Raw genomic sequence first — 26,383 nt, forward strand, 5'->3', positions numbered from 1 at the left:
AGGAGGGTTGTTTGAAATATCTGGGCGCATTACTGTTTGCTTCATCACATCATGTATTCACAGATGATTCCTGTATGGTTTACGATCATCACGCTTTTTTCTTCTCATCTTCTCTTCTCCACTATCGGCAGAACAGTACACTTTTTTTCCTTCTACCTTTCGATTCTTGTTATCAAATCATTTCCATATCCTATTCTGCCTTTTTGCCTCTTTCCTAATCGTATCCGAATATGATTGAATGGTCAAATGGTTCTTTTGCAGTGGCGAGGCAAGGAGAAATAAGGCGGTTGATTTTGTCTTTATACATACTTGCACATATACACATACATACCTTCTTCTCACTCATTTGTTCAAATAACCACAAAACCCAAATAAGTAGTACATATCTACAGTAGCCACTTTGGTGGGTGGGATGAGGGACCACGAAACAGCCAAACTCACCCCAAGAGGATGGAAAGGAACCTGCAGAGAAAGCAATTACTCAACTAGGTAAAAAGTCAACATCACCCAGCAGAAGGGAACCGATACATGCACCTCTGGCCCCCAATTGCCAAATTGGGTAAGGGCTTCGTTCAACCAATACCCAAAACTCCGAGACACCCATAAAATTTAGAGGCGTAGTGATTAAGTAGTTAAGTTAACTAGTTAACTTAGTTAACTAGGTTGACCAACTAACTAATTAGCTAGTTAGTTGACTTACTGTTCTAGGAAAAGGTGCTTACACAAAATCTTGAGATCACATTGTTTCCTCTACATAGCCCTAATCCTACAATCCATGGAGTGTATATACAGGATTAAACTCCCTGAGCACACTTTCAAACACATCTTAAACTGGTTAAGATGTAGAAACCAATATAAAATGTTAATTGGGTGTTTGACGAGTTGTAATCACCCATAATAAGATGTTGATGTGGGTGTGCTTCCCAATTCGGCAATTTGGGGGAGCGTACTATGTATCACTAGGGCGTGTGGACCGTTCTCGTGGGGTGTGCCTATACCGCCTCCCCCAAAAGAAAGGAAGAATTAGGGCAAGCTGAATCCTGTGACCTTGATTCTTTAGTTACTGTCCTGGGTAATGATCGACGAGCTGGTTGGAGTAATAGTATGTAGTTAACTATCACGTATGGGGGATTACGTGTACTTGGATTAACTTACGCATCTGTTTAGACTGCTACACACAAGTTTGTTTACATTGTATGTATTTGCTTCTTAGAGAGCTAGCTACTGTGTCCATGAGAGCAGACATGGAACGCCAATGAGTGGAAGTCCCAATTGAGCTCTGCGATTGGCTGGATTGATGGAAATGACATAATTCGAGACTGACCTCATCGTGAATCTTCCTACGCAGAACCGTTCATCCAAGCTTTCGGTAGAAGAAACGAGTAAATCTACTACGTACTTTCTTTTGTCTGAGACAACTGTCATCATCTAGATAAAACCATCAGTCACCCATCCAACTACTCGACCAACTCGCTCCGCGACTGCAACACAGTAGTCAAGACAGTACTCCGTGACTCCGTCTCCGGCTCACCCCACCCCCCACTTGACACTCCCCTCAATGCGATTGTTCACGCATGGTGCTTCTAGCTCGAGAACCGCAACCAAAACAGCGACTGATCGTCTCTTACAAAAATCCGCTTTATCCGTTTCCCAGCGCTATCAATTGAAGAATCCTCCTCCTCCTTCTTCTGTTACCACTACTATATCCACATCCTCTGTTTTTAAGAGATCTGTTCATTGCTCTTCTGTCGCAATGGCTGGTGTTAGTAAAGCTTGCTGCTCGTGAGTACTACCAGTTGTGGTCGGATTGGCTGAGAGATTACTAATGATGATAGTATTCCGCCCGTTATTTCAAAGGGATATGAAGCCAAGGGCGAATATAAGACCATTGGAGGATTGAAGACTTGTATGTTCGATCTGTTTGGGCTTATTTTAAATTCAACTGTTTACTGATGTACTACAGATGTCACTGGTCCCGCCGACGCTACCCGTGCCATTTTGGTCATCTACGGTAAGTGCTCTCTCTCTTTTTCGCCATAAGATGATTCAAGTCTAAAGCCTCATGATGAAGATATCTTCGGCTTCTTCCCCCAAACCATCCAAGGCGCCGACATCCTCGCCACTTCCGACAAGGACCACAAATACCGCGTCTACATCCCCGACTTCTTCGAAGGCGAACCCGCCGACATCTCCTGGTACCCACCTACTACCGATGAACACAAGCAAAAACTAGGCAATTTCTTCCAGACCAAAGCCGGCCCTCCAGCTCATATCGCCAAGATCCCGGGCATTCTGGCAGATGCTAACAAGGAAGCCAGCAGCGGCAGCGGTTTCTCGTCTTGGGGTATCCTAGGATATTGCTGGGGAGCTAAAGTCGCCAACCTCACCTTGGGCAAGGACACTGCTTTCAAGGCTGGCGCACAGATTCATCCGGCCATGTTGGACCCCGAGGATGCGAAAAATGTGTCTGTGCCTATCGCTTTGTTGGCGTCAAAGGACGAGGATCCTGCCGCCGTCAAGGGTTATGAGGCGAACTTGAAGGTTGCCAACCTCGTCGAGACTTATCATACCCAGATTCACGGATGGATGGCTGCTAGGGCTAACTTGGAGGATCCGGAGGTTAAGAAGGAATACGAACGGGGTTACCGTGCTGTGTTGGACTTTTTCCACCAGCATTTGTGATGACGTCATTGGAAACGACAGACGTTGAGGTGTTTAGAATGCTAGCTACCGTATACTTGAGTTAGGTCCATTTAATCCACTCGATAGTTATCTCAGTATCAAAAAAGAAAAAAAAAATATAAAAATATACAGGCAATACGTAAGTACGTACGTAGCTCAGTTAGGGTCCTAACTCTAAACAGTCCTTCCCTTTCCGGCACTACGGTACGGTACAATAGAGCTCCCGACGCCCATTGCCGACTGCCGATGACCATGACGTGACTACCTAACTTAAGCTTCGTACGTAGTTAGCTAATTTTGACAGTCAGGTAATGCCTTTTTTTTTTATACCGAACTTTATCCGGATGACTATAAATTTCTATAAGGTTGCTCCTCACTGATTTCTTGGTAATGTACTGCTCTGAACGGATGCATACAATATTTATGCTTGATTGATCAGCGGGGTTGAACAATCTGTGAGGGACTGAGCGTACGATCGAGCCGCATCGTAGTACAAGATCTCAAAATGGACCACAATCAAGATATCCCAGAAATGCATCCTCTCGAGCGCACTCGATCCTTTGACGAGGAACCAAAACAACCAGCTAACATCCCCAACGTCATTGAGCACGCCTTACAAAAGATCGACACAACAACTAAAGCAGCAGCAGCAGCAGCAACAACACACAAAGCGAAGAGGAAGGCAGGATTGACTAAAGATGATGTGAAGTATTTGTTTTCGGGGGCACCGCATTTCATTCTCGAAAAAGGGAGACATAATCATTGGTATCCGCATGTCTTGTTTCCGTGGGATACAGGTTTGCCAGTCCAGGATTTGTGGGATAGAGAGGCATTGCGCCATGAATCGTTTACCTTGTCGACATTGCATGCCCATCTCCCTATACCATCGAAACGCGACAATAAAGACGGCAGTAGTGACAACAGCGATAAGCAAGGATGGCAATACGAAGAAGGCCTCAAACGATCCACATACGATCTCGGAATCTTTGAAGTCCCCAACATGCTCTCCGTCAATGGCAAGGAACCCGGCGCAATCGGATTTCGACATTTTCTGGAGCTGGCAACTGCCGATGCGGTGCGCTACAAAAGAGCGATTCCGATGAAGGGACAAGGAGACATCCTGGGCCCGAATCTGTTGTCCAATTTGGCGTTGACAGAGGCGTTTGATACGTTGAGTCACTCGAGAGACCCGTATTCGTTGTGTAATCGTGAGACGATTGTGCTGGATCGACACAAACTGTTATGTGAAGGTCCAGCGGCTTGGAAGCGGCTTGGCGTGCGCGATGTCCCCATCAAAGATATTGTGGAGAGATTGGAGTTTCTATCCAATTTCCGACTGGAGGCGATAAAGCATCTACCTACGGATGAATCAGGTCATAAAAAGATTATTACGATTCTGGACAGGGAGTCGCTGGAGACACTACACAAAAACCTGTATTCAAAATTCCTGTTTCCTCCCCCATATGGCTGGAGTCAGCATCAACATGACGATCTCAAAGGGCAGATTGAGGTGCTTACTAGGGTTCTAGCGGTCAAGGGTGCTTGGATCGATATGAGTCTTCCCGAGTGGCGATTACGTGTCGGACAAATACTTTGGGAAAAGCCACCGCACACGGATGGAGACTGCATGGATTGTTTGAAAGATGAGAATACCAAGTCGGAAGAGACCAAAAAGGGCAAACCACCTTTGAGCCTCACCACCGGTCTGGAAAGGAAATGGCTACTCATACAGCTTCTGCTAGCTGGAGAACTACTCCTGCGACTAGATGCTATCGTACAATTGGCTGTCTTGCAGCACTCAAAAACTTTGTCGGTGACAGCGCAGGATATGCGAGCACTGGACAAGTTGCGACATGGAAAAGTCAATTGGGATATTCTTTTCTTTCAGCGGGCGTCTGATAATCTCATTTTCAAATTTACGCCTCCGGCAACACCACCAGCTGCTAGTTTGTCTGAGCAGTCACAGTCAAAGAAACAAGCCCACTCGCATACTGGGACGAAACCTCATGGCCTTCTATCAAAATTTGGCGGTATCTCGCATCACCTTCCTCTGCGTCGTCCCAGCTCTGCAAAAGCAGGACAAGAACTTCCTTCTCATGAACAACCTTCATGCGAGTCTAACTGGGACAACGTTGTGGTTCTCCCACGCCGTGCAGAACGGCAACTCAGAGGTCTTGCTGTGTTTGCGGAAAAGATTGGCTGGCCCGGCCACGAGACAGTTGAAGCAAGAATTCAGTCAAATCTACTTCAGCATAACGGAGATACAACAACACAAGCCTTAACTCCCAACTCCGTTAGTTCTGCGTACAGTGTACCAGTTACAAGCAAACCGACATCAAGAACTTTCCAAAAGAAGCAGGCATATTGCAGAAGCCCTTCTCATCGATACATAAACCTTCAAAAATCTGAAAACACCGCCGATAAAGGCACAGGAGGATGGCTTTCGCGTTCATGGCTCGCGGGTCTTGTAATGCCCGGCGAAAGTATCCATCAATTACTAATGGCAACGATACTCGAAAATGACCCTGCAGCGCTCAACGCATTAGGCACTGTAGCCAATCTATACGGTGGACTCAGCTACGGCGATGATTACACATGGTGGAGCACGAAGTGCATCGTTGGTAGGGTATTGGCTGCTTTACCCGGGTCGAAGGTATGCATGGGATGGGTGAGAGTGAACGCAATCCCAGAAGTTAAGGAAGAGAAGGGCTTTGTCAAACTGAAAAACACGTGGATTTCGATCGAAGGGGTTCAAGATGCACGGCAAAAGAATACTCGGATTCGGCAGGGGATAAGAGTGGCGAGTGAATCCAATCCGCTTGGGAAGGGGCGGGTGGCTAGTGATACGTTCACGATTCCGGTTGACGAGGAGGATTCCGAGAGTAGTTCGCGATTTGATGTGAAGTTTGATAAACTCATACTCTCTCAGCAAGCAACACCGGTTGATTGCTGTAGCTCAGAAGCTATCAAACGAATCTTCACGGCAGATCGAGCATCAGTCTCATTTCAAGTGATCACGCCTGATTCATCTACGATTACTTTCCCACTGAAGCACAATGTCGCTTTCATCTCGTCGTATACCTGTCAACCACCGCGTGGATCAGTTACGCATCATGATCCACAGCATAATGACAATTCCGAGGTACATGAACATGACGAACAGCTACAACACCACGCGCGTCTACCAGGCCACCCGCTACACAATTCATACAAATACAAATGCGTCCCTCTCAAAGACCTACGGTTAGATACAGTCCCGCCCATCATCGTCTTTCCGGAATCCAAAGAATCTTCTCCCTTATCTAGCAACGCTCATCTAGCTACCAATCACAACGAAAAACCTAAACATGAACCTGCTCATAAACCCGACGGGAAAGAGGGAGAAAATCTCGAGCCAGTCTGGATCCTAGATGCGCGCGCCTCGACACGTGACAAGGAAGTATTTGCGCGTGCTTGGTGCGCAGCTGTTGGTGTGAATGCACTCGTTGGACGGGTTGGGAGGACATGTTTGGCTTGCTGCGTAAGAGAGGCGAGGGCGATTGGAGTTGGGGTTGTGATTCGAGTTTGATTGGTTTCATCGGCGGTTTATTTCCATGTCTTTTGAGATATCCTTGTTTGAAGGCCATATATATATTTCTACACGAGATGATGATATAATAATGATAATGATACTTAATGAAGAGACCTAATTGCAGCCATTGTATGTAATCAACCCAAGTCAACCCTTCCATTAAATGATACATAGTATATTCAGCCCTAACCCTAAATCAACCCTATATTTTTCCCCCGCTATCTCCGCACCCTCACCGCCTGCGCTTTATTGCTGGACGGCAGTGGATGCTGCTAATGTTGCTAGTGTTTGCCTTGTTTGCTCTTGACTACAAATAAACAAGACGGCCTTTTGTCGATACTCTGAAAACCCCCCCCCCCCCCCCATATCCGACTGTGACTCAATTAAGAGGAGGACTATATCTTTCGTTGTGACGATCTCATTTTTGGTACCGAGTGGTGATTTTTAATTGTTCAATAAAAATGGCCCAGACGGTGAGTCGAGTATCTTTGACTCCCAAAAAAGCGAAGCACTACATACTGACTCCTTTTACGCTTCTTGACAGAACTCTCAAATCCCTCAACACGTCTCTGCATTACTATCACATCTCACATCTCGGCCGGGCGTCCAGTCAACTTTGATTCTGTCTCGAAAAGATGGCTCAATCATACAAAGCACCGGCCTCTTAGCTGCGACCTCGCCCTCATCGCTCGGAACAAGTAACACTACGAATAATACGGACAACAATTTGGAGAACTCATCTCCTCCCAGGGGCACCGTTACGAACTCTTCTACCACAGACCTTGCTTCACCTACGCTGCCATCACCGGAGTCTGTTGTCTCAGGTCAGCCCTCAGCGAACTCAACTCAGAACAATCAGCAACCATACAAGCCCAGTCAAGCAGAAACTCTGGCTGCCCACATATTTGCCTTTATGACAAGTGCTTCTGGACTGGCATTGTCATTGTCGGGTTCCGGATCAACAGGCAACGACGATGTTGGATATGACTCGCGATCAAAGGGAATTAACGCCACGTTAGAAAACGGTACCACAACTGATGTTACTACTACTACTACCGATCGAACGCATGAACGCGAAGAGGACGACGAGATTAAGCTGTTGAGGCTGCGCACGAAAAAGAACGAGATTGTTGTCGTGCCTGATCGGAAATATCTGCTGTGTGTGGTGCATGATGCCGCCGGAGCTGGTGCTACCTCGTCTTCCGGTGGCGGGACGGCAAGGTGAAATGACTCGAGAGGTTTTGGGGCTTTGTGTGTTTGGCTTTCAAACATGAGGATGTTATCCGGTTGTTTTACGTTGTACATATAATAATGAGGTTTTGGACTCGGTTATTGTTGCGATGATACCACTTTGAAAGAATGAAGATCTTTTTGACGAAAACACCCAGATTTTTCCAATCTGCGGCATAGATGTGAAGAGTCCTCAAGCACTTCCATATCGAAATGACATCAAGTAGTCCTAGGGCTACAATAGACCTCTACATGGGCTTCGGGCGAGTACACAAGACACAGTGGGGTTAGTTGTTGGAGACTGGCGGAGATGATATGTATCCAGCTTAGCCAAGTAGATCAATAATCAGTACAACAACTACTTCCACTGAATTTGCTACCCCCTCTTGATTTATAATTTAGTTTCTCTCGCGCACTGTAGAACGAAATGGCAGCTACATTTGATGTTTCCCAAGCCAGGACACGGTTTCGAGGCCTGAATCAGCCAGTAGTCCTACTTGATAACGCAAGTAGAGTGCCAAAGTACACAACCAAATCAACTCCCTAGCCCACTACTTCAAACCAACTCAACCACCGGCCCAGAACCTCGACACACAAAACTCAATCTCGTCTCCACAAGCTACGACCTCCTCCCCTCGCTACCATTGATAGTGAACGACTACATCGGCGCCGAGGAGAGGACCCGGATAGACTGAAAGCCGTCTGGTCTGCAATCGCCCAGCACGAGGAATATCTGCAAGAAATCCTACTAAAGTTCCTGCGTGACAAAGCCGAGAAGGGCCTGGTAACCATCTACGGCGAGCCACAGTCTAGCAAAGACTTGAGGGTCCCCGTGATCAGCTTCACGGTTAAGGACATGCCATCTCGTCGAGTCGTTGAAGAAGTGGAGAAAATCTCAAAGCTGGGGTTTCGGAATGGGCATATGTATTCCCATCGTCTGTTGAAGGATGTATTTGGTCTTGAAGATATGGAGGATGGAGTCGTACGTATTAGCATGCTACATTATTCCACAGGTAAGAAGACTACGGTCATTTGAACGACGACTAGTTGTTGTTGCAGTAGCTGATCAATTTTGCGATATAGAGAAGCAGAGATGAACGAGGTTGTCAAAACATTGGGCCAGGTCATTTCAGGAGCATAGCTTACTTGTCTGTACCATGACTCCCTATTGCAAAAAGTGTAAGCATAATTTAAGTTGTTGCTTAACTCGATAAAGTGGCACAGTCAGTCGGGTGTAATGTAGGAATGCCACAATGTTTAAGCTTCAACATTGAAATTTAATGAAGTAACAACTAAATTATTTGGGTATATTATATTCATTAATTTACGTACAAATTCACAATGTGGCTACTACAACCCAAAATTCTCGACATGGAGATATATCCCCTGCGCCCCCGTGCCCTTGTGCACAGCTCGCTCGTCACTCAACGCGACAACACTCTGTCGCACATCAGCAGCTAGCCCTCGCGGCCCACATACGACCACCGCACTCTCGCCCTCAGCCTGCTCTAAGACATAATGTATAATAGATCGCGGATGTGGTCGGCCAGTCATGGCTTTGAATCCTTTCATGTGGACTAGAGAGGTTGTCGAGGGAGAGGACGACGTTGATGAAGCTACCTTTTCTGCGGCGCCGGAGCAGTTGCATTTCTGTACGAATGATATATCATCTTCGTTTTCGATGGTCGTTGTACAGCAGCATTTCCTTGTGACGCCGCAGCCTGACGGCTCGTTTGTTCCTGAAGACTTGGATGTCGATGAGACGGGTCTCACCACATTCTCTGGTTCGAGGGTTTTCTTTTCGTCAATGTTTTCATTTCTTGAGACCTCTGTAGAACTGCGTTGCGCTAGTACTGTAGTGGTAGGATGCGTAGATTTTTCCAAAGCTTCATCGCAAGTCAAGTATATACTAATCTCTACCTCTTTATCCGTATCCGGATGCTGCTGTTTGAGGTCTTGTATATCTTGAAGCACAGACTGCAACTCTGGTTCCACCCAGCTCAACTGGCTGCGTGACTTGATTACCCAAATGAACCGAATTCGTTTCGCTGCGGCTAACCGCATGGTTCTCTGGGGTTCTTGTTTCCACGCACGCACAATATCACGCATTAGCGGGAGGGTATAGGTACAGCCCATTCCACCGGCAAAGAGAACAACGCTGTCAAATTGGCGTAATGGTCGAACAGATCCATACGGTCCTTCTATGAACACTGCTCGTTTACTCGTATCCGACGATTGTGTTTCGCCTAGTAAGGCACTGTGTTTGGTTGCAAACCGAAAGAACCGTCGGGTACCACCCTTCTCGGCACGCACGAGAAACTCGAGTTTATTGTCCGATGGAAGCGACATGATGGTGAATGGATGGCTTTGCAAAGGTGCCACAGAATGGCAACTCAAAAACACATGCTGTCCGGGATTCCACTTGATAAGCGGATCCTGGACGGTAATACGTGTAACATTTCCAGGCAGAGGTGTCAATGTAGCCTGGTTGGCAAAAAATGGACGTTGCTTCTTCGACCAAAAGTGAATAATAGACAAATTGGCAAAAGCTAGGACCAGGATCCGCACAAATCGATCAAAACATACAAAACCGATCGGGATCCAGACCCAGAATCTGACTTCGTCCGTGGCATGCAAGTAGACGGCAGCAAGAAAGCCGGCCATGGTGACGATATGTTGAACGACGAAAAATTCGTAGTTCCAGCGACGCACTGGGGCGAACGAAGTAAGGAAGATGAAACTCAAAATGATCCATGCTGCAAAGCCATGCTGGGTGTAGTAGTCGGTCTTGAGCATAGTCACGATATAGTGAAACCTGCCATAATCCCGAAACCAAAAGGCCATATGAATAGTTGCCGACAACCACAGCGTGCGCGAAACCCAACGATGATACCAATTTAGCTGTTCGTAGCTGCTGCCGGTGAATAAACCGATGATGTTTTGCTTCCCGGCCAGCAGGATAACTAAAGGTAATTGGCAGATGGTCATGAATCCGGTTCTGTACCCGATGTTCTCCCAGTTTACCCAGTTGACGGTATCGAAGCCATAAAACATCATGGTCAATATGGTCAGCAGGTTAGCCAACACCAGCGACACCGGTCCGATGGGCGCAAGGTGTAGGGTGTAGTTACCCAGCTTGACGGGTTGCAGCGCCACATTAGCGACTTCTCTGGTAATTGCTGTGATGGTTGCATATGTCTGGAAGAGTATTGATTTTGGTTGTGCCGGTGTGCTTGATTTATCGAGTAGACTGGTGCTGTTAGAAATCATGATATAAAACAAAAAGCGAGCTCTGCCTGACACTTACCGTTGTTTTGCTAGAAACAGATTGAATATATTGGCTACAGTCGCAACGGCAATGACTGTCCCAACAATAGCCCAGTAGTACTGCTGGAACTGGAAGAAGGTCGGTATGCCCGCACCTGTGGACATACCACCCATGTCCATGCTTGACATGTCCATGATTGCTAGCTACACAAGGAACCCGTCCTTGACAGACTGAAGAGTCAAAGCATTGGATATGAGAGAAGAGAAAGAGAGGAGTACAAGTTTACAACAAAAAGAAGAAAGAGAGACGGAGCTCTTTCCGCCGCGGGGGGGGGGGGGGGGTGAGTTTCAAGGCGATAATAATCTGCTCATCTTCTACCGTAACTTGTGTCTGCCCCACCCTGACTAAAAACCCGCGCACGCCGAATGCATCCACCAAACTCAACGTGTGATGATGATTCTTTTCCTTGTTCGTATTCTGCTGCTTTATTCGTTTCTTTTATTCTCTCGTATATCCAGTACTTGCTGCATCCTCTTGGTCTCTTTGTCGCGAGCCCCGACAGCTACAAGATACGAGACTCACGAAACCTCTATATAATCTGCGATCTCCTTATTGACAGTCGCATCGCTAGAATACCTCTTTTATAACCAGCCAGGATGGACCACATGTCGGGAATGTCCTCGAGCGCTAGCTCTTCCTCCAGCTCCAGCATGACCATGACCATGGCCATGGTCTTTACCAACAGTCACTCTACACCGTTATTCTCATCTACCTGGACACCGACTACATCTGGTCAATACGCCGGCACCTGCATTTTTTTGATTATTCTTGCCATCATCGGACGATGTCTGATGGCGTTTAAAGCTGCCATGGAGCGCAGATGGCTCGCCATTGCGCTGGACCGACGATACGTGGTTGTCGCGGGCAAGAAAGGAGAGTCTGGAATGGCCAATGCGGATCAAGACTCGACCAAGACGGGCACTTTGACCTGTCAAGGCGTGGATGAGACGGTGCGAGTGGTTCGTCAAGTGACAACAGAAACGCAGCCATGGCGGTTTAGCGTTGATCTTCCACGGGCGATACTCGCATTTGTTGTGACGGGCGTGAGCTATCTTCTGTAAGTTTTGTCCTCATCGCGCGGCACCGACTCGGACTAATGCTGGTTCTGCAGGATGTTGGCGGTCATGACGATGAATGTGGGATATTTCATGTCAGTTCTGGCGGGCACGTTTATCGGAGAGTTGGCGGTGGGACGGTACATTGTGCATTGGAGCGAGCATTAGCTCGTCGTCTAGATAGTAAATAGACAGATCTGCGGTACTCCGGACGTATGGCTGGCTGACTGCGTGTTATCATGTACTCTGTCGACTCCGTAATCCGTACGTAGGTTACCTATACGGTGGTACTCGTAGTCTCCATCTGAGAGACCCGACGGATGCGATCAGTTTAAGCTGCCACCAAGGAGGCCCACACCCCCGCCCTAAGCAGGTACTAAGCCGGGCTGGGCTTAGCAGCTGTCCGCTCCACAAGGTACCATGCCTCAAGCTTCCAGTCCCGGACTAGCGTGAGCAGGAATGAGCAGATTTTTATCTGCTTTCTTTTTGCTCGTTTCGTATTTGCCTTTGACGAGTTTATTCCGAGACAAGCCATTATTTTGGTTGACCAAGTACAGGCTACACAGTACGGAATATGACAAACACGTGGGATAGCTGGCAGCTCATCAGCCGTGTTTGCTATCCGGCACGTGGATTTGTTGACGTTCCTTGCATATCAATCCTCTCGCGTATGATACACGGTGTAGAATGCAAGCCGAGTGACACATCTGATTGTAATAGTTACATGTGCTCGGATTGCTTAGATAGTTATATAGTTAGTTAACTAACTAACTAAGTTAACTATTAGGTTCACTAGTTAGTCATTCAGAGTAGTCAACTTGGCTGGAACACTGGAACACCGTGGCTGTAGGCCTTGCTTTCACGAGAGGGGCTGGTGGATATCCCTGAACATTCTTAAGTCGGGTTTTCCCATACCTTTCTCTCCCATCAAACCGTGCTTTTTTCTTTTTCTTCTTCTTCATCTTCCTCTTCAAGCTACCACTACCACTACCACTACCTCTACCCCAGACTCCATCTATACATTCCATCATGCATACCTTTCTAAGTCTCGCCCTGGCCTCCGTGGCAACTGCCCACTTCACTCTCGACTGGCCCGAAAACCGCGGCTTCAATGAAGATACCATGTCCAACTTCCCCTGCGGAGGCTTCAATACCCCATCATCCAACCGCACCGTCATCTCCCTAGAAGCCGGCACCCTTCCGGTTGATATTAGCTTCCACCACTCCCAAACCGCCGTCTCATACCTCCTCGCTCTGGGAACCGACCCTGGCTCCAGCTTCAACATCACCCTGAGCCCAACCATTGCGGCTGTGGGACTCGGCGAATTCTGCTTGCCCAATCTTTCTCTTTCTTCCCTCAATCTCACAGATGGTCAGAATGCTACTTTGCAAGTGATAACTGACGGTGAAGCCGGTGGTGGTCTGTATGCTGTAAGTTGCGCTTTTCCGGGCTCAGAATGATTATAGCTAATTAGTTATAGTGCGCCGATATTATTTTCTCATCTTCCCTCACCAAGAATAGTCCTACCTCGTGTGCCAACGCCAGCTCTATCTCTGCATCTGCCTTGTCCGGTGCTGACGGTGCACGAACTGCCAACCTCTCCAATGCCGACGGAAGCGCACGGAGCGGATCCTCTGCAAGCCCCTCTTCATCCTCAGGCTCGTCAAGCGCTACAACTAGCGCGTCACCGAGCACTCACACCGGCGCTGCCATGACTTTGCAGACTGCCGGTTGGGGCGTTTTGGGATCTGCCTTTGTTGCTTGTCTTGCGCTTCTATAAACTGGTGTCTTGACTCGTTATATACCCAAAGTTAGCTACCTAATGAGTTGATGATGAATGAACGATATAGCTTTCTGATACAAGAACTATTCTGCCATCGTAGTGTACATGTAATTGCTGGGTATTTGTTAGTAGGTTCTGTAGAGCTGCGGCATGTCCGACCTTCACACCGCCTAGTTTGACCGGCAGATCATGAGCCCACCGAATTGGCCAATGATATCATGTCTCGTAAAGCGGCAGGCGGGGAGTTTCCGACGATTCCTCGAGAATTGATGCCTACAACTTATTCATCCCCGACATTTGTCGTGTCTTCTAATTGACTTGATACTTTTATTCTCTATTCTCTGCCTCATCCTTCTTTCAAAGACATAGAAACTCGAGACTGCAAAATGTCGTACCGGGCTCCCTTCGTGGTCCCCGCGATCAAGAAGCACACTGCGACTGTCATTATGGCGCATGGTCTGGGCGATAGGTTTGTTTCCATTCTGGAACGATGTTTCAATTCAGGAATACTGACTTGGATGTTCGCAGTGGAGCAGGCTGGTATGAATACCCGACTCGACTCGACGACTTAACTCGCAAGAACCAAATCTGATAACCTATCCTAGGGTCGGTCTTGCACAGAACTGGCGTCGCCGAAGCAAATTCGAAGAAGTCTCGTTCATTTTCCCTAATGCGCCCATGATTCCGATTACAGTTGTACGTGCGAACCTTCTCGGTCGATTAAACAGAGCAGACTGACTGTGTTGAAAGAATATGGGCATGACAATGCCGGGATGGTATGACATTGCGCATTTGGGCCAAGATGTACGTTTCACCATAGCGTTCCATAGTTATATGACATACATACTGACCTTCATAGATGGACTTTGAAGAAGCTCAACGCAAACAAGACGAACCCGGGATCCTCAAATCCCGCGACTACATCAACGGCCTCATCAAAGAAGAAATCGACAAGGGCATCGCACCCTCCCGCATAATCATCGGCGGCTTTTCGCAGGGCGGCGCTATATCGTTGTTTACTGGTATCACATCTCCACACAAACTTGGTGGTATTTTTGGGTTATCGTCCTACCTGTTACTTGCAACCAAACTCAAGGAATTCTCGCCACCAGGCGGAGAGTTGCCGAATGCGAAGACGCCGTTTTTCCTGGCTCATGGATACGAGGACCCAGTGGTCAAGTATGAGTTTGGTGATATGACGCAGAAGCATCTCAAGGGGATGGGGTTTGATGTCGAGTTTCATAGTTATCGGTGCGTCCAAGACTCTGGAAGTGGTGTGTTTGTTGCTAACGTATGATAGTGGCCTTGCACATTCTGCAGACCCGGAGGAGATTCAAGACTTGGAGGATTATATGGAGAAGATTCTGCCGCCTACATCGGGCGAAGAAGCTGGTCTGTGACTGGACAGTAGCATGCAGATATCTTCCAGGTCTTTTCCCGCTGCGATATTCACCTTGGTTTTACTCTTAGCGACTTTGTTTTTGTACAGATGCAGGCGGCGATATGTCAAAGTTGCCTAGAGTCTGCATTGTATTGTATATTCAGACACATCCAGCATCAATACATCATTATACCCGAGGGAACATGGACGAATTGTTTCATATCGTAACGAATTATCTCGATGTTGAATTCACATGTGACAATCCCTCGATATGTTGATAATCAAACAGAATCTAGGACATAAATAGAATCAATACAATACCAAGCCAGACATACAGGCACACTAATTACCTCAGATACATGGATAGTTAACTAGTCAACGTCAAACCATTGTTGACAAATTCAAGATCTTGGCCCCCTTTCTCGGGGTTTGAAGCTTGCCGCCACAGAACTTGAATGACGCCATGACAATCACTCCATCCCACTCCTGGAACAAGTCTCTATCAGTACATCAATTAGACCGCCATCATAATCCTATATATATTCTGAACATGCAAAGATAATATCTAGCTCCTATTCTTTTGGTTAGGACGAGGTAAGTGTGCACCGTTAAACTTCACGGCGGACAAAAGGACAGATACTGACATCTTCCAGAACCCCATCTCAACACCACACACACCACAACACATTTTTATATGAAAACCCTGTATTTTTGAAGATGGCATCATCATCAGCACCCCGCTCAACTCTATCCCAAGATATCGGCGCCGCCCTCGGTCTCACAGCCCATGGCCTCCGCAACCCAGCCGAACTCTGGACTGCAGTAGGCCCAACCATGAACGAACTCACTTGGGGTCTGATAGGACACTCGTTTGACCCTAGTAGTGACATTCCTGATTTACCGGGCAAGGTTATTTTTGTCACCGGCGGTACGTTCCCTTCAAATCCCCCAAAAGAGGGTGAGAGTATGGATGTTTTTGTTGATGGATGGGTGATAGCAAACACGGGCCTCGGCAAAGAGACAGTCCTGCAACTAGCACGACACAATCCTGCACGAATCTATCTTGCAGCCAGAAATGAGCAGAAGGCCGAGAATGCAATTCGATCTATCAGACAGGAGCTCTCTGCAACGGGGGCAGGTACTGCTAACGAAGTGGATATTCAATTCATCCAGCTAGATTTGACTTCATTCTCATCTATACGACAAGCCGCCGAAACATTTCTACAAAAAAATACTCGACTGGATATTTTGGTGCTGAATGCAGGCGTCATGGCTGAGCCAGCCATTACAACACCCCAGGGCCACGAAATCCAATTCGGCACGAACCATATTGGTCATTTCTTGCTTACTGAGTTACTACTTCCCACTTTATTGAAAACTGCGTCACCTTCACCAGGAGAGACCTCCTCGACAGCGCCAGACGTGAGGATCGTAGTCCTCACGAGCTTGGCAAGTAGCTACACCCCTTACCATCCAGACTACATGCAGTTGATCTCCTCGCCCGAACGCCTTCTGGAACTCACGACCTGGCAACGCTACGCAATCAGCAAAGCCGCCAATATACTGTTTGCGACAGAGCTTGCGCGTCGTTATCCATCCATAACCTCTGTCTCGGTACACCCCGGCCTCGTAGCCAGCGATCTTTACAACGGCACACAAGCCACCAACGCTATCGCAGGATCAATGCTTCCTTCTCTAAAACTGCTGTTCAGGTCCGTGAGGTCGGGAACATTGAATCAGCTGTGGGCTGCGGCGGGTGCACGCAAAGATGAGTTGGTGAATGGGGCGTATTACACTCCTGTGGGACATCGGAATAAGAGGAATCGGTTTGTGGTTGATACGGCGTTGGCGAAGAGGCTATGGGAGTGGACGGAGAAAGAGGTTGAGCGTTTTTAATTTTGGGGGCCATCTATATTTTTGGTGTAATGGACATATGTGATGTTGTTGATGCCTGTTAATAGTTCATAGTAAAGGAATATAAATGATTGTTATGTATATCATTCGCCTCTCGTAGACTATCGTTCCATAATCCGTTTTATTTTCTCGAAAAAATAATTCCTCAACATAGCCCTTTTCAAGTATAGCTAGGAAATACATTCCCCTCTTCTTTTAGGGGGTTTACTCAACGGTTCCCTCAAAGTTCTCTCCCTCCACCAAATCGGGGATATCATCCTCATCCTCATCATCCTCACCGTCCTGCTTTCCCTCACCAGCCTCCTTCTTCTGCAGACTCTGGTAGCTCTCGGCCAATTTGCGGAGAGATGCGAGGCTGTCGGGACCGAGCTGGTTCAAGATACCGGGGACGAGTTCGGTGAGTTCCTTCTCTTCGCCGTTGCCGTAGATGGCGAAGGTGTTGGAGGGGACAGCGGCGTGGACTGCCACCCACCATTAGCATTTAAAGTATAGATTAGGGAGGGGTGTAGGAAGAGGAATAAATACCCTTGGGGTTAGAAAAGTGAATGACGTTTCCGTCCTCCTTGAACATGTTGACTTCCTCAATGGCCTGGATGGGTTGGACGTTCATCTTCTTGAGTGTGGTCTGGAGTTTCTTGTCGTCCGTGGTGGAGGTCTTGTGGACGCGCTTGGTCTTGCGGCGGGGAGTACCCTTTCCTCTGTTTAAATTAGTATTCTGTCTGTTCGATATGTGGTGGCCTCGGTAGGATGAACGAAGGTGGTTTATTTCGGAAGGCGGACATACCCTATTTATCAGAGGTTAGCAATCAATCATTCACGACTAGTTGTACATATCAACATTTCCCCCCGCAATGATCCATTCAATTATCATCGTCCACATTCTCCTTCTCTCCGTATAGACAAATCAATTCATGATTTGTCATATGACGTCCATCCATCCTCAACGCCCAACCCAATCGTAAGTTCCACCGCAAATACTCTCCCCCGCAAAAAAAGACATTCCAACAAAACCAAAAGAAAATCTAACGACCTACCAATGCGCACGCTCTGCTGGAGCTTAGCCAACTTAGCAGCATCCATCTTGGCTGTGAATAAGAGATATAGGTGTTTCGGTAGAGGAAGAAAGTTGGCGCGGGGGTGTGCGAAACAGGGCGGATCACCGAATTTCGACTAGTAACGGATTTCGTGTGTCGAAAAACACAGCGATAGATTCTCTCGACGAGGTGGGGGAGGAGGAGGAGTGACGATGACGGCGTGTAAGTGTCAAAGTCGAGTCGTAGTGGTAGTGGTGGTGGTGAGCTTGGAGGTGAACCAGGTCGGCTGGTGGAAAGTTTTGGTGGATTATTATTGGTGCGTCCAATCAGCAGTTTGTGTGGAGTGCGAAATTGGGAAAAAATTGGAGGGATGGAGCCGAGATGGCTGATTCTTGCTTTCTACAGCTGCTCTATACTAGATTATTGTGATAATGAATGTACTATTCTATTTCATTCTGACTATTGATCCTGGATTATTGGGTCTACCGTCCTATTGTAGGAAATGAAGCTGGTCAAATGTTGGTGATGCGAGCGGTTGCGGCTCCTCTCGGCTAAACCCTAACTGAATGGCCAATTGTGGTGTTCCTACGATTAGAGAGAGTATCACGGTGATGTTTAACTTGCCATTATACAAGTATCAGCATTATTGCTCCATAATCAAAATAACAGAATTAATAAATGTATATGCAAAGACAAAACAATAAACGCCATAATATGCAAAACAGTACGCCAAGCGACAACGGTCTCAAGGCGATAAATCGAGTCATACAAACATCAGAGGTGAATCGTGGAACAGAGAAGTGATCGCGCGCAGTTGATATCGAGTCTTCGCAACTGGTGCATACAGATTGCGCAGTTCAAAACACATCATCAAGCGATACTATTACCGCCTGGTTTTGTGAATATCCGTGGAAGAACACCACAGGATTCGTTGATGTAGATAGTCAATGTACCGAACTGTGGAAATACACGAGGCAGAATGCTGCGCTAGGGATATATTGGACAATGTGTCGCGGTACACTGTACATGGCAGTACCAAACTATGTTCATCGAACAGTGGGCGTCTAGGCTAGTTGATCTTCGAATGAAACCGACGGTAACGTCAAACGTGAGACTCCAGTTGTGAAATCAAGAGTCTTCTCTCAAGCCACAAATATCAGTGCCCAAAACTTGGTCAATCATGAACCAAAAACGCCAATAAAAGGTTGACTTGTTGTAATCAAACTTTCCATCATCACCAAGTTGAGGTCCGTCACCTACTATATCGCCCGTAAACCAACTCAATATTGGAATAGAACGCAAAACACGTTCAGTTACCGTTGGTTGAGGAGGAAGCGCTTCACTAACAGGACGTAACACGGCTCGGCGAACATTAGGGATGTGGGTCATGAATTCAGACTCTGGCTGTTGTTCCAATTGGGTATCCTGAACAGAGCGTTGACGAAGAACGGAGGTAGGTTCTGCTACGGCAGTTGCAGTAGCTGAGCTAGCAGTGGGGGTCGACAGTGAAGAGTCGCCTTCGTCAAAATCTCCAATCGTCGAAAGATTTCCCATACCAAAAGACCGAGGGAGCGTCGAGCGCTCAGGTTCGAGGTTCGAAAGGAAGGCCGTGGAGTGGGAAGATGTAAGGGTGTGGTGAACTTTGGAATGAGTGCGAGTGGCCTCAGCTGACTCTTTGGGGATAGCGATGTCCTCGGCAGGGCCGCGTCCATGATACAGCTCGCAGAAAACGAGGTAGCCATCAATCTCTTGAGGAGAAAAGAAACAAGCGCGATCGGCTGCAGTCGTAGAGTCAAACGTAACCTTGATCCAGTGAAGTCCGCCTGCATAACGCTTCGACTTGCGATTGGCGTCTGCAGAGATGTTTGCGCGGATCACGACATCGCCACCACTGAGTAGCTGGGAGTACTTATTGGAGAGAGAGGGGTCATTTCGAGGATAATCTTCACATATCATGCCTTGCGAGATACGTTCGTATTTGTCGATAACCTTCCATTCTATTTCCTTGTTTTTGTACCCATAGAGAATGCACTCAGTTGCAACTTTTTCAACGACTTTCCTTGATCCTTCCAGAGTACCTGACGATGAAGACTTGGATAAAGTGTTGTTGGTGCGTTCCTCTTCTTGTTGCTGCGAAAATAGTCTGCTAAATTCAGCGACGCTGGGATTTTCCTTCTTGGCAGGCGTGCCTGTGCGAGTGCGCGATCGAGCGTGGTCGTAACGAGCGTTTCGTCGGCGGCCAAAAGGTCCCGACTCTTCGGGAGGGCGGCGCGGGTTGCGAGATTCGCTGTTGACATTAACTTCAGCTTGTGGTCGACGGGAAAAAAAAGTACTTACTCCTTGTAGACATAACCCCATGGTAGAAGATTTCCTTTATCGTCTCGCGCACGTTCTTCTTGTGGGACGAAATGGTACTCCATGGTGGTGAGTCGAGAGAGAAAAGAGAGGGAGGCGAGTGTGAGACGAATGGAGCGATAGGAAGAGAGAAGAAGAGCACGGAGGAAGGCGAGTATCAAAACTAACGCAGGGACAAGCTCGCCGCAGCAAAAATATTGTGATGAGGAAGCTACTAGCTCCACAACAGAGACCTCAAAATCGAACGGCAAGAAAGTAGATGGGATCAAGAACCGACACAGCTGCAGCTGCATTCACAAGAGTCTCAAAACGTGGAAGCCAACGGCTCTTACCAATTTTGTGACGACGTTTGACAGCTTGGTGTGTTTTGGTAGGTGTGGGAGAATATGGAGAGGCCCGGTAAGGCTTTGTATCAACAAAATCGCTGGGGGAACGGGTGCGCTGGCTGTGCAAGATTTGATTGGTTATCTGCTGACTCATCAATCCGGCGACTGTAGAAAGAGCATCTTACCTAAACGGGCTAGCCTCAATCACAACCCTATCAACAGTAACCTCACGGATCTTGTGCAAAGTCTTTCGAAAGATGTCTTTTTTCTGCCTCTCAGCACGCTTAGGAGATCGAAGACTAGAAGAGGATCCCGTGGATGACAAGCTGCCATTCGATGGACTTCGTCGGAACCCGGGAGACCGCCGACACCGTGCAGACTTGAGCTTGGCGGTAGTGTCTGGATGCAATAATGCCTTCTGAAGTGGCATAAAGTCGCGGGTGCAATCCATTGGTGTCTCGTCTTCAAGACTTTCGTCCATTGGCTCGGTATGTCGGGTGTCTTTGGCCTTCTTCGTACCCGGTATCGCCATGTCATCTTCGACCGCAGGTTCGTCCTTGTCGATGTTGATGATTCGATCTAGGAGATCTTTAGCCATCTTGTCGAATAATGCCTCCTCGTCGTCCTCATCGATGAGCTCTGTTGCGGCCGGGTTTGGATACTGGTAGACAAATCGGCCCTCCGGAATCGTCCAGGGCGTTGCTCCTGGCGGTGTTGGGATGTATTCGCCCGCCCTTTCGCTTGGACTTTCTTTGATTGCTGGGCTATCTCGAGCCGTCGGCGGTGCAACATCCACCCAATCCTCCTCTGCGATTCCATTTTGACTCAACTCTTCCTCCTTGACTTCCACAGAGCCAGTCCGGACAGTCGTAATCGCCTTCTCACTTAGGGGCTCTGATTTGATACGAACTGAGCTGGCCCGAACTGACTCGTGATCGTCCTCCTGCTCGACGCTCTCAACCACACCATACACAGTACCCACCTCTACTGGCCATTCTAGCTCGTCCAAATTAATATTCGTCAAGTCGAGGTAGTCACACAGGCGCCGAGGATCGATATAGTATTGGGGGGCCTCCTCTGTGACTACCTCGTACTCGAGGAGCTCGGCGTACTCGGCGTCTGTCATCGCAAAAGGGGAATCCATATCGGGTTGATTGTAAAAGATCATCACTAAAGTGCGTTGTTAGATATGATCTTCTCAAGCTGCCTGTGAAAATGGCACTAGGGGAAGTCGGGGCAGGATATAATCTCTTGAGGCTGATTGTAGACAAGGTTGTCAAGGCATTCAGGAGATGGTATTATTTCGAGTAAAAAAGGATCGAGAGGGACGTTATGAGTCTTAAGACATTCAGGGGAGAAAATGACTTACAAAGTTGAAAAAAGTGATATTAATATTGTGGATTTGAACTTATCCAGGGATGGATATGATATTGAAGACAAGGTATGGATACGGTTGGTGTCGAGGATACGAATGTGTAAAGCTGAAAGCAGTGGAGAGGAAGAGGAGGAGGAAGTTCTTAAAGGTACGGTGGTTTTTGAAACTTGCTACGGCTTCGTTGGGACCGCCAATCTAGGGCAAATCTATGGCTGGTGGCCTCTTTGTGTGCAGATACGTATTGACAATGGACTGGTCAATTCTTGATTGTCTGGCGGTCTTGATACTTGGAAGCCTCCCGACTATTAATGTGGCTGGGTTATCTTGACTGTCCCCATGACCAAAAATGTCATATATTGAGGGGAAAGCCTGTTGAAGTCGTTTGAAAGTGGTTGTTTGATATGGGGAGGGTCCCAGCCATATTTAGTCCGATGGTGCGCCCCGTTGGAGATATCAAAATGGCCGGGGCTTTCCAGGTTCTTGATTAATTCTCTAGCCTTATAACTTTTGATGGAGGTCACCACCTGAGCACAAATTTGAAGGGAAGCTCCTCAGATCCTCCAGGGAATGGTAGGACGGCTGCCTCAAAAAACTCAGACCCGTTGTTTCTTGCTCCTTTGTGCCGCAGACGTCCTCAAACCTCCCAACTTGATGTCTTCGTTTATGGACCATCTTCACAAACCGATCCAGAGGGCAACTTTCTCCAGGTCCATTGTGACAATTTGGCAATGGCACGATATCGTCATTGATGTTTATCCTTACGAACAAGTCTTGTCCTTCGATACTCTCACCGCAACGAAGTCGTTCGAATGTGATTCTGCCGCCCATGGGCATAACTGTTGATGTTTTCCATACTCGATCCTCTGCAATATGGGTTACTGGGAGATGATTGCCGTACTTGGGGTCGTCGAAGATGTGGAGTGCAGTCAACATGGGCGCAATATCGCCGTCGTGTACACTGCATGCGTCAACAACGAATTTCAAGAACAAGGTTAATGACACATACAAACTAAAAAACATGGTTCCCAGATCAGGTCCAGCCTCTAACAAATGCGAAGTTGCATTCAACCACAACCAACCCATCGCGCCCGCATACCGATTCCCGGGCCCAGCGCGATAAAAATGAATCAAATCCCTCGCATACTCAAAATGATCCCAATCCCGACTCGTGAAGACACCACACCAGGGACTTGACCCTCTCGCAAGAGTCTCAAAGCCACACATTTCTTGCATGGCGTAAATTTCGAGTGTGGTAAATTCCCCGACTACTTGATTCATTTCTTCATCGATCAAACGACGTGCAATAGGCGGGATATACGCGGTTTGGAATTCCGCGAGCATATTCCTTCCATGGTCGTGACCATGGACGACGTCCTCGATGTAGCGCACACACGTACCCCCCGGCGTCAAAGTATCGGTGCCACGATCCAACGTTTCGGGGATAACATCCACTTCTGCAATGTCGTTTCTTTCCCAGTCGATACTGATCCCAAAAAGACCAGCAGCAAAATAGCGTGCAGTGTCAATCACACGTTTCGAATCGCTAGCCCATAACCTCATCTTCAATCCTGGTTTGGGTAACAAATGACCATAGCGCGTGCGAAAACGTACGCCAGTCGTAAAAGATCCCAATGTCCCTGCATAGGGACCGGTGGAAGTGAGTTGCTCAAAGTCCTGTTCTGGGTTGTCGGTGAAATAGGCCCATCCGTCGTTGAAGAATGATAACGAGCCGTTCAATGGAATATCCAGTCTTTTCAGTCGTTCGACAAGTGCCAAGTGACGAGACCCAGCGGTTTTGGTTGGATACCTTTCACCATGACGAGAGAGCTAAAACAAAAAGAAGAAATATAAGAACAAGAAAAAAGCCAAATTTGAATCGGATACCCGTCGAAGACCCTCACCGAAGCCATTTATCTGATTAACGTACCATATGCACCTGCTCTACCCTACAAGACGGTGGTGGAGAATTATCTGGTGACCTAGGGGAAACCCTCTGTATCCAAGGTCCATTCCCACCTAATTTGTACAACACTTCAGATTCGGTCAAACGTCTCAAACGTCCTACTACGGTTGCCGGCGTTGCAATCCCCCCTTTTGTCCATCGATCTGGATTAATCCAAGTCCCCCAACTAGGAATATGCGGAGATTTTGATGATTGTAACCATGTACATGGATAACATATCATGTCTCGCGCAGTTTCGTAATTCTGGTATCTCACTGGGTCGGGTTGAATTGTTTGATATATTAGTATCGCCAACATCAGAATCCACATAGGGGCAAAAGCGAGAGGAGAGTACATTCTGGTAGTGGTTTACTACGGAGTATGTACAGCGGTCGCAGCTGCGGTTTGTAGCACCCGTGGAAAGAAAGCCAATGACAGTCACAAAAGATGCTCAAGTACGGAGTGCTAAATTACAGTATGTACATTAATCTGATTTCTCTTAACCTGTTGTGGTTAATCAATGAGCCTCGGCTACGCAGTCCTCCATAGTCCGAGGCACCTCCACCTTCCTATCACGGTTTGGACTGGCGTCCTTTCTTTGTTAGACGTGGGCAAGAGGTAACTACTCTATTAGTTCTGTAGCTGCGAACAATCAGTTGACACTGAACATTCCCTATTCTTGTTTTCTTTCGTGTATGATAGTCCTCAATATCAGTATAGGTATATACAGCCTTTATCTTATCGGGAGCCGTTCCCAGTCTCTCGGAGTTTAAAGATTGATCGACATTCTCCAGCGGTTGGATTGTTGACATCAATACCTATCTATTTTCCACTCTTGCAATAAATTGAATTCTGTCCTGAACACCTACACATTTTTCTTCTACAAATCTAGCAAAATGCCTGAAAACTACGGCCAATATCAACAATCTATCTATTCCAATGGAATGTTCTCCGGCGGCCGCCAGGTCATCACAACCGACCCGCGCCAACTGGAAGAACAAGCGCGGAATGTTATGAGTCTACGGTCATTCAGTTACATAGCTGGCGGAGCTGGAGAGAAGGCGACCATGGATAGCAATCGGTTAGCATTTCGTCAGTGGAAGTTGTAAGCATATTTCACTAGCTACTGTAGTCAGAAAGGTGCTCTTACTCACAGATAGACAGAATATCAAAGATGTTGAAATCGGTAAGTGCATGACTTGAAGCTATTCTGTGTGAAGACAAGCCGCGGCCAACACATATGTCATAATAGACTGAGGTGGATACCTCCATTGAACTATTTGGGGAGAAGTACCCCCATCCAATCCTCATGGCCCCCGTCGGAGTACAAGCTCTAGCCCATCGAGACAAAGAAACAGGTCTTGCCCAGGCATGCGCTGAAGTCGATGTTCCGTATATCTTGAGCACAGCTTCCGGCTCATCATTTGAGGACGTAGCAGCTAGTTGTGGAGATGGCGCAAAATGGTACCAGTTGTATTGGCCAATTGATAATGATATCACAGTCTCTTTACTGAAAAGGGCAAAGGCGAATGGTTATAAAGCTCTAGTAGTGACTTTGGATACCTGGACTCTGGCGTGGTAAGTTATCGGTACCGCAAAAAGTGGCGCTGCTGTTAATCATATCAATATCTTAGGCGCCCCGCAGATCTCGACACAGGATATCTCCCATTCCTAGCTGGTATTGGAACAGAATTCGGTCTGACAGACCCCGTATTCCGTGCCAAGTTTGAAGCAGAGACCGGATCAAAAGTCGAAGATGAGCCTCTTGGTGCTGCGAGAGCATGGCTACAGGGCATATTCGGTGCAAACCATAGCTGGGAGGATGTCGCCTTTTTACGGAAGAATTGGGATGGACCACTTATTCTCAAGGGTATCCAACATGTGGACGACGCGAGGACAGCCTTGAAATATGACTGTGACGGCATTGTGGTATCGAACCATGGAGGTAAGTCACACGCAACAACAAGCTAGCGACCGCTCGTTATATGTTACTCACGGCAAACGGATACTAGGCCGACAGCTAGATGGAGCAATCGGCTCCCTCGAAGTCCTACCTGAAATTGTCGAAGCAGTTGGCAAAGACATGACCGTCTTATTCGACTCGGGCATTCGTACAGGTGCGGATATTGTCAAAGCCATTGCGCTCGGCGCAAAAGCGGTATTCGTTGGTAGACCAGTGATGTACGGATACGGCATCAATGGGAAGGAAGGCGCAAAAGAAGTCCTTCAAGGCTTACTGGCCGATTTTTACCTCAGTATGGCTATTGCAGGGATCCCGTCGATTGCCGATTGTCGCCGGGAAGTGCTTAGGAGGGTGCAGTATGGTGGTGATCTGAAGGCTTCTTTGTAGTCCTTCTACCTATTAAAACATGGGGATGTATAGCTTCTAGATTCGCTGCGATGAGC

The 26,383-nt window shown here is 47.5% G+C and overlaps 13 protein-coding genes across 13 annotated transcripts; 8 read left to right on the forward strand and 5 right to left on the reverse strand.

Moving 5' to 3' along the window:
• Nucleotides 1–1,558: 1,558 nt before the first annotated feature.
• Nucleotides 1,559–2,682, forward strand: EYB26_007216 (uncharacterized protein; the record flags this gene model as incomplete). Its single annotated transcript, XM_054266488.1, has 4 exons — nt 1,559–1,782; nt 1,836–1,906; nt 1,964–2,011; nt 2,072–2,682. The coding sequence occupies 4 exons, from the start codon at nt 1,559–1,561 to the stop codon at nt 2,680–2,682; spliced, it is 954 nt and encodes a 317-aa protein (XP_054122463.1).
• Nucleotides 2,683–3,187: 505 nt separating this feature from the next.
• Nucleotides 3,188–6,250, forward strand: EYB26_007217 (uncharacterized protein; the record flags this gene model as incomplete). The annotated part of the gene is made up of 1 exon (XM_054266489.1): nt 3,188–6,250. One exon carries the CDS (start codon nt 3,188–3,190, stop codon nt 6,248–6,250), a length of 3,063 nt encoding a protein of 1,020 aa, XP_054122464.1.
• Nucleotides 6,251–6,714: 464 nt separating this feature from the next.
• Nucleotides 6,715–7,478, forward strand: EYB26_007218 (uncharacterized protein; the record flags this gene model as incomplete). Its single annotated transcript, XM_054266490.1, has 2 exons — nt 6,715–6,726; nt 6,798–7,478. 2 exons carry the CDS (start codon nt 6,715–6,717, stop codon nt 7,476–7,478), a joined length of 693 nt encoding a protein of 230 aa, XP_054122465.1.
• Nucleotides 7,479–7,910: 432 nt separating this feature from the next.
• On the forward strand, nt 7,911–8,580 carry EYB26_007219 (uncharacterized protein; the record flags this gene model as incomplete). The annotated part of the gene is made up of 3 exons (XM_054266491.1): nt 7,911–8,005; nt 8,066–8,496; nt 8,567–8,580. The coding sequence occupies 3 exons, from the start codon at nt 7,911–7,913 to the stop codon at nt 8,578–8,580; spliced, it is 540 nt and encodes a 179-aa protein (XP_054122466.1).
• Nucleotides 8,581–8,833: 253 nt separating this feature from the next.
• EYB26_007220 (uncharacterized protein) lies at nt 8,834–10,945 on the reverse strand (the record flags this gene model as incomplete). The annotated part of the gene is made up of 2 exons (XM_054266492.1): nt 8,834–10,733; nt 10,791–10,945. The coding sequence occupies 2 exons, from the start codon at nt 10,943–10,945 to the stop codon at nt 8,834–8,836; spliced, it is 2,055 nt and encodes a 684-aa protein (XP_054122467.1).
• A 462-nt stretch (nt 10,946–11,407) lies between these two features.
• EYB26_007221 (uncharacterized protein) lies at nt 11,408–12,034 on the forward strand (the record flags this gene model as incomplete). The annotated part of the gene is made up of 2 exons (XM_054266493.1): nt 11,408–11,868; nt 11,923–12,034. 2 exons carry the CDS (start codon nt 11,408–11,410, stop codon nt 12,032–12,034), a joined length of 573 nt encoding a protein of 190 aa, XP_054122468.1.
• Nucleotides 12,035–12,895: 861 nt separating this feature from the next.
• EYB26_007222 (uncharacterized protein) lies at nt 12,896–13,647 on the forward strand (the record flags this gene model as incomplete). Its single annotated transcript, XM_054266494.1, has 2 exons — nt 12,896–13,297; nt 13,348–13,647. 2 exons carry the CDS (start codon nt 12,896–12,898, stop codon nt 13,645–13,647), a joined length of 702 nt encoding a protein of 233 aa, XP_054122469.1.
• A 389-nt stretch (nt 13,648–14,036) lies between these two features.
• Nucleotides 14,037–16,927, forward strand: EYB26_007223 (uncharacterized protein; the record flags this gene model as incomplete). Its single annotated transcript, XM_054266495.1, has 9 exons — nt 14,037–14,119; nt 14,179–14,190; nt 14,256–14,346; nt 14,401–14,454; nt 14,510–14,901; nt 14,951–15,042; nt 15,601–15,625; nt 15,685–15,959; nt 16,029–16,927. The coding sequence occupies 9 exons, from the start codon at nt 14,037–14,039 to the stop codon at nt 16,925–16,927; spliced, it is 1,923 nt and encodes a 640-aa protein (XP_054122470.1).
• Nucleotides 16,928–17,149: 222 nt separating this feature from the next.
• EYB26_007224 (uncharacterized protein) lies at nt 17,150–18,025 on the reverse strand (the record flags this gene model as incomplete). Its single annotated transcript, XM_054266496.1, has 4 exons — nt 17,150–17,406; nt 17,471–17,636; nt 17,726–17,730; nt 17,980–18,025. The coding sequence occupies 4 exons, from the start codon at nt 18,023–18,025 to the stop codon at nt 17,150–17,152; spliced, it is 474 nt and encodes a 157-aa protein (XP_054122471.1).
• Nucleotides 18,026–19,107: 1,082 nt separating this feature from the next.
• On the reverse strand, nt 19,108–20,399 carry EYB26_007225 (uncharacterized protein; the record flags this gene model as incomplete). Its single annotated transcript, XM_054266497.1, has 2 exons — nt 19,108–20,266; nt 20,317–20,399. 2 exons carry the CDS (start codon nt 20,397–20,399, stop codon nt 19,108–19,110), a joined length of 1,242 nt encoding a protein of 413 aa, XP_054122472.1.
• A 169-nt stretch (nt 20,400–20,568) lies between these two features.
• EYB26_007226 (uncharacterized protein) lies at nt 20,569–21,804 on the reverse strand (the record flags this gene model as incomplete). Its single annotated transcript, XM_054266498.1, has 2 exons — nt 20,569–20,779; nt 20,846–21,804. 2 exons carry the CDS (start codon nt 21,802–21,804, stop codon nt 20,569–20,571), a joined length of 1,170 nt encoding a protein of 389 aa, XP_054122473.1.
• A 729-nt stretch (nt 21,805–22,533) lies between these two features.
• EYB26_007227 (uncharacterized protein) lies at nt 22,534–23,965 on the reverse strand (the record flags this gene model as incomplete). The annotated part of the gene is made up of 3 exons (XM_054266499.1): nt 22,534–22,993; nt 23,042–23,862; nt 23,963–23,965. The coding sequence occupies 3 exons, from the start codon at nt 23,963–23,965 to the stop codon at nt 22,534–22,536; spliced, it is 1,284 nt and encodes a 427-aa protein (XP_054122474.1).
• A 908-nt stretch (nt 23,966–24,873) lies between these two features.
• EYB26_007228 (uncharacterized protein) lies at nt 24,874–26,327 on the forward strand (the record flags this gene model as incomplete). Its single annotated transcript, XM_054266500.1, has 5 exons — nt 24,874–25,082; nt 25,142–25,163; nt 25,230–25,555; nt 25,612–25,922; nt 25,990–26,327. The coding sequence occupies 5 exons, from the start codon at nt 24,874–24,876 to the stop codon at nt 26,325–26,327; spliced, it is 1,206 nt and encodes a 401-aa protein (XP_054122475.1).
• Between the last annotated feature and the right edge of the window lie 56 nt (nt 26,328–26,383).

This window comes from Talaromyces marneffei, chromosome 5 (assembly GCF_009556855.1).
Source record: "Talaromyces marneffei chromosome 5, complete sequence".
NCBI lineage: Eukaryota > Fungi > Ascomycota > Eurotiomycetes > Eurotiales > Trichocomaceae > Talaromyces > Talaromyces marneffei.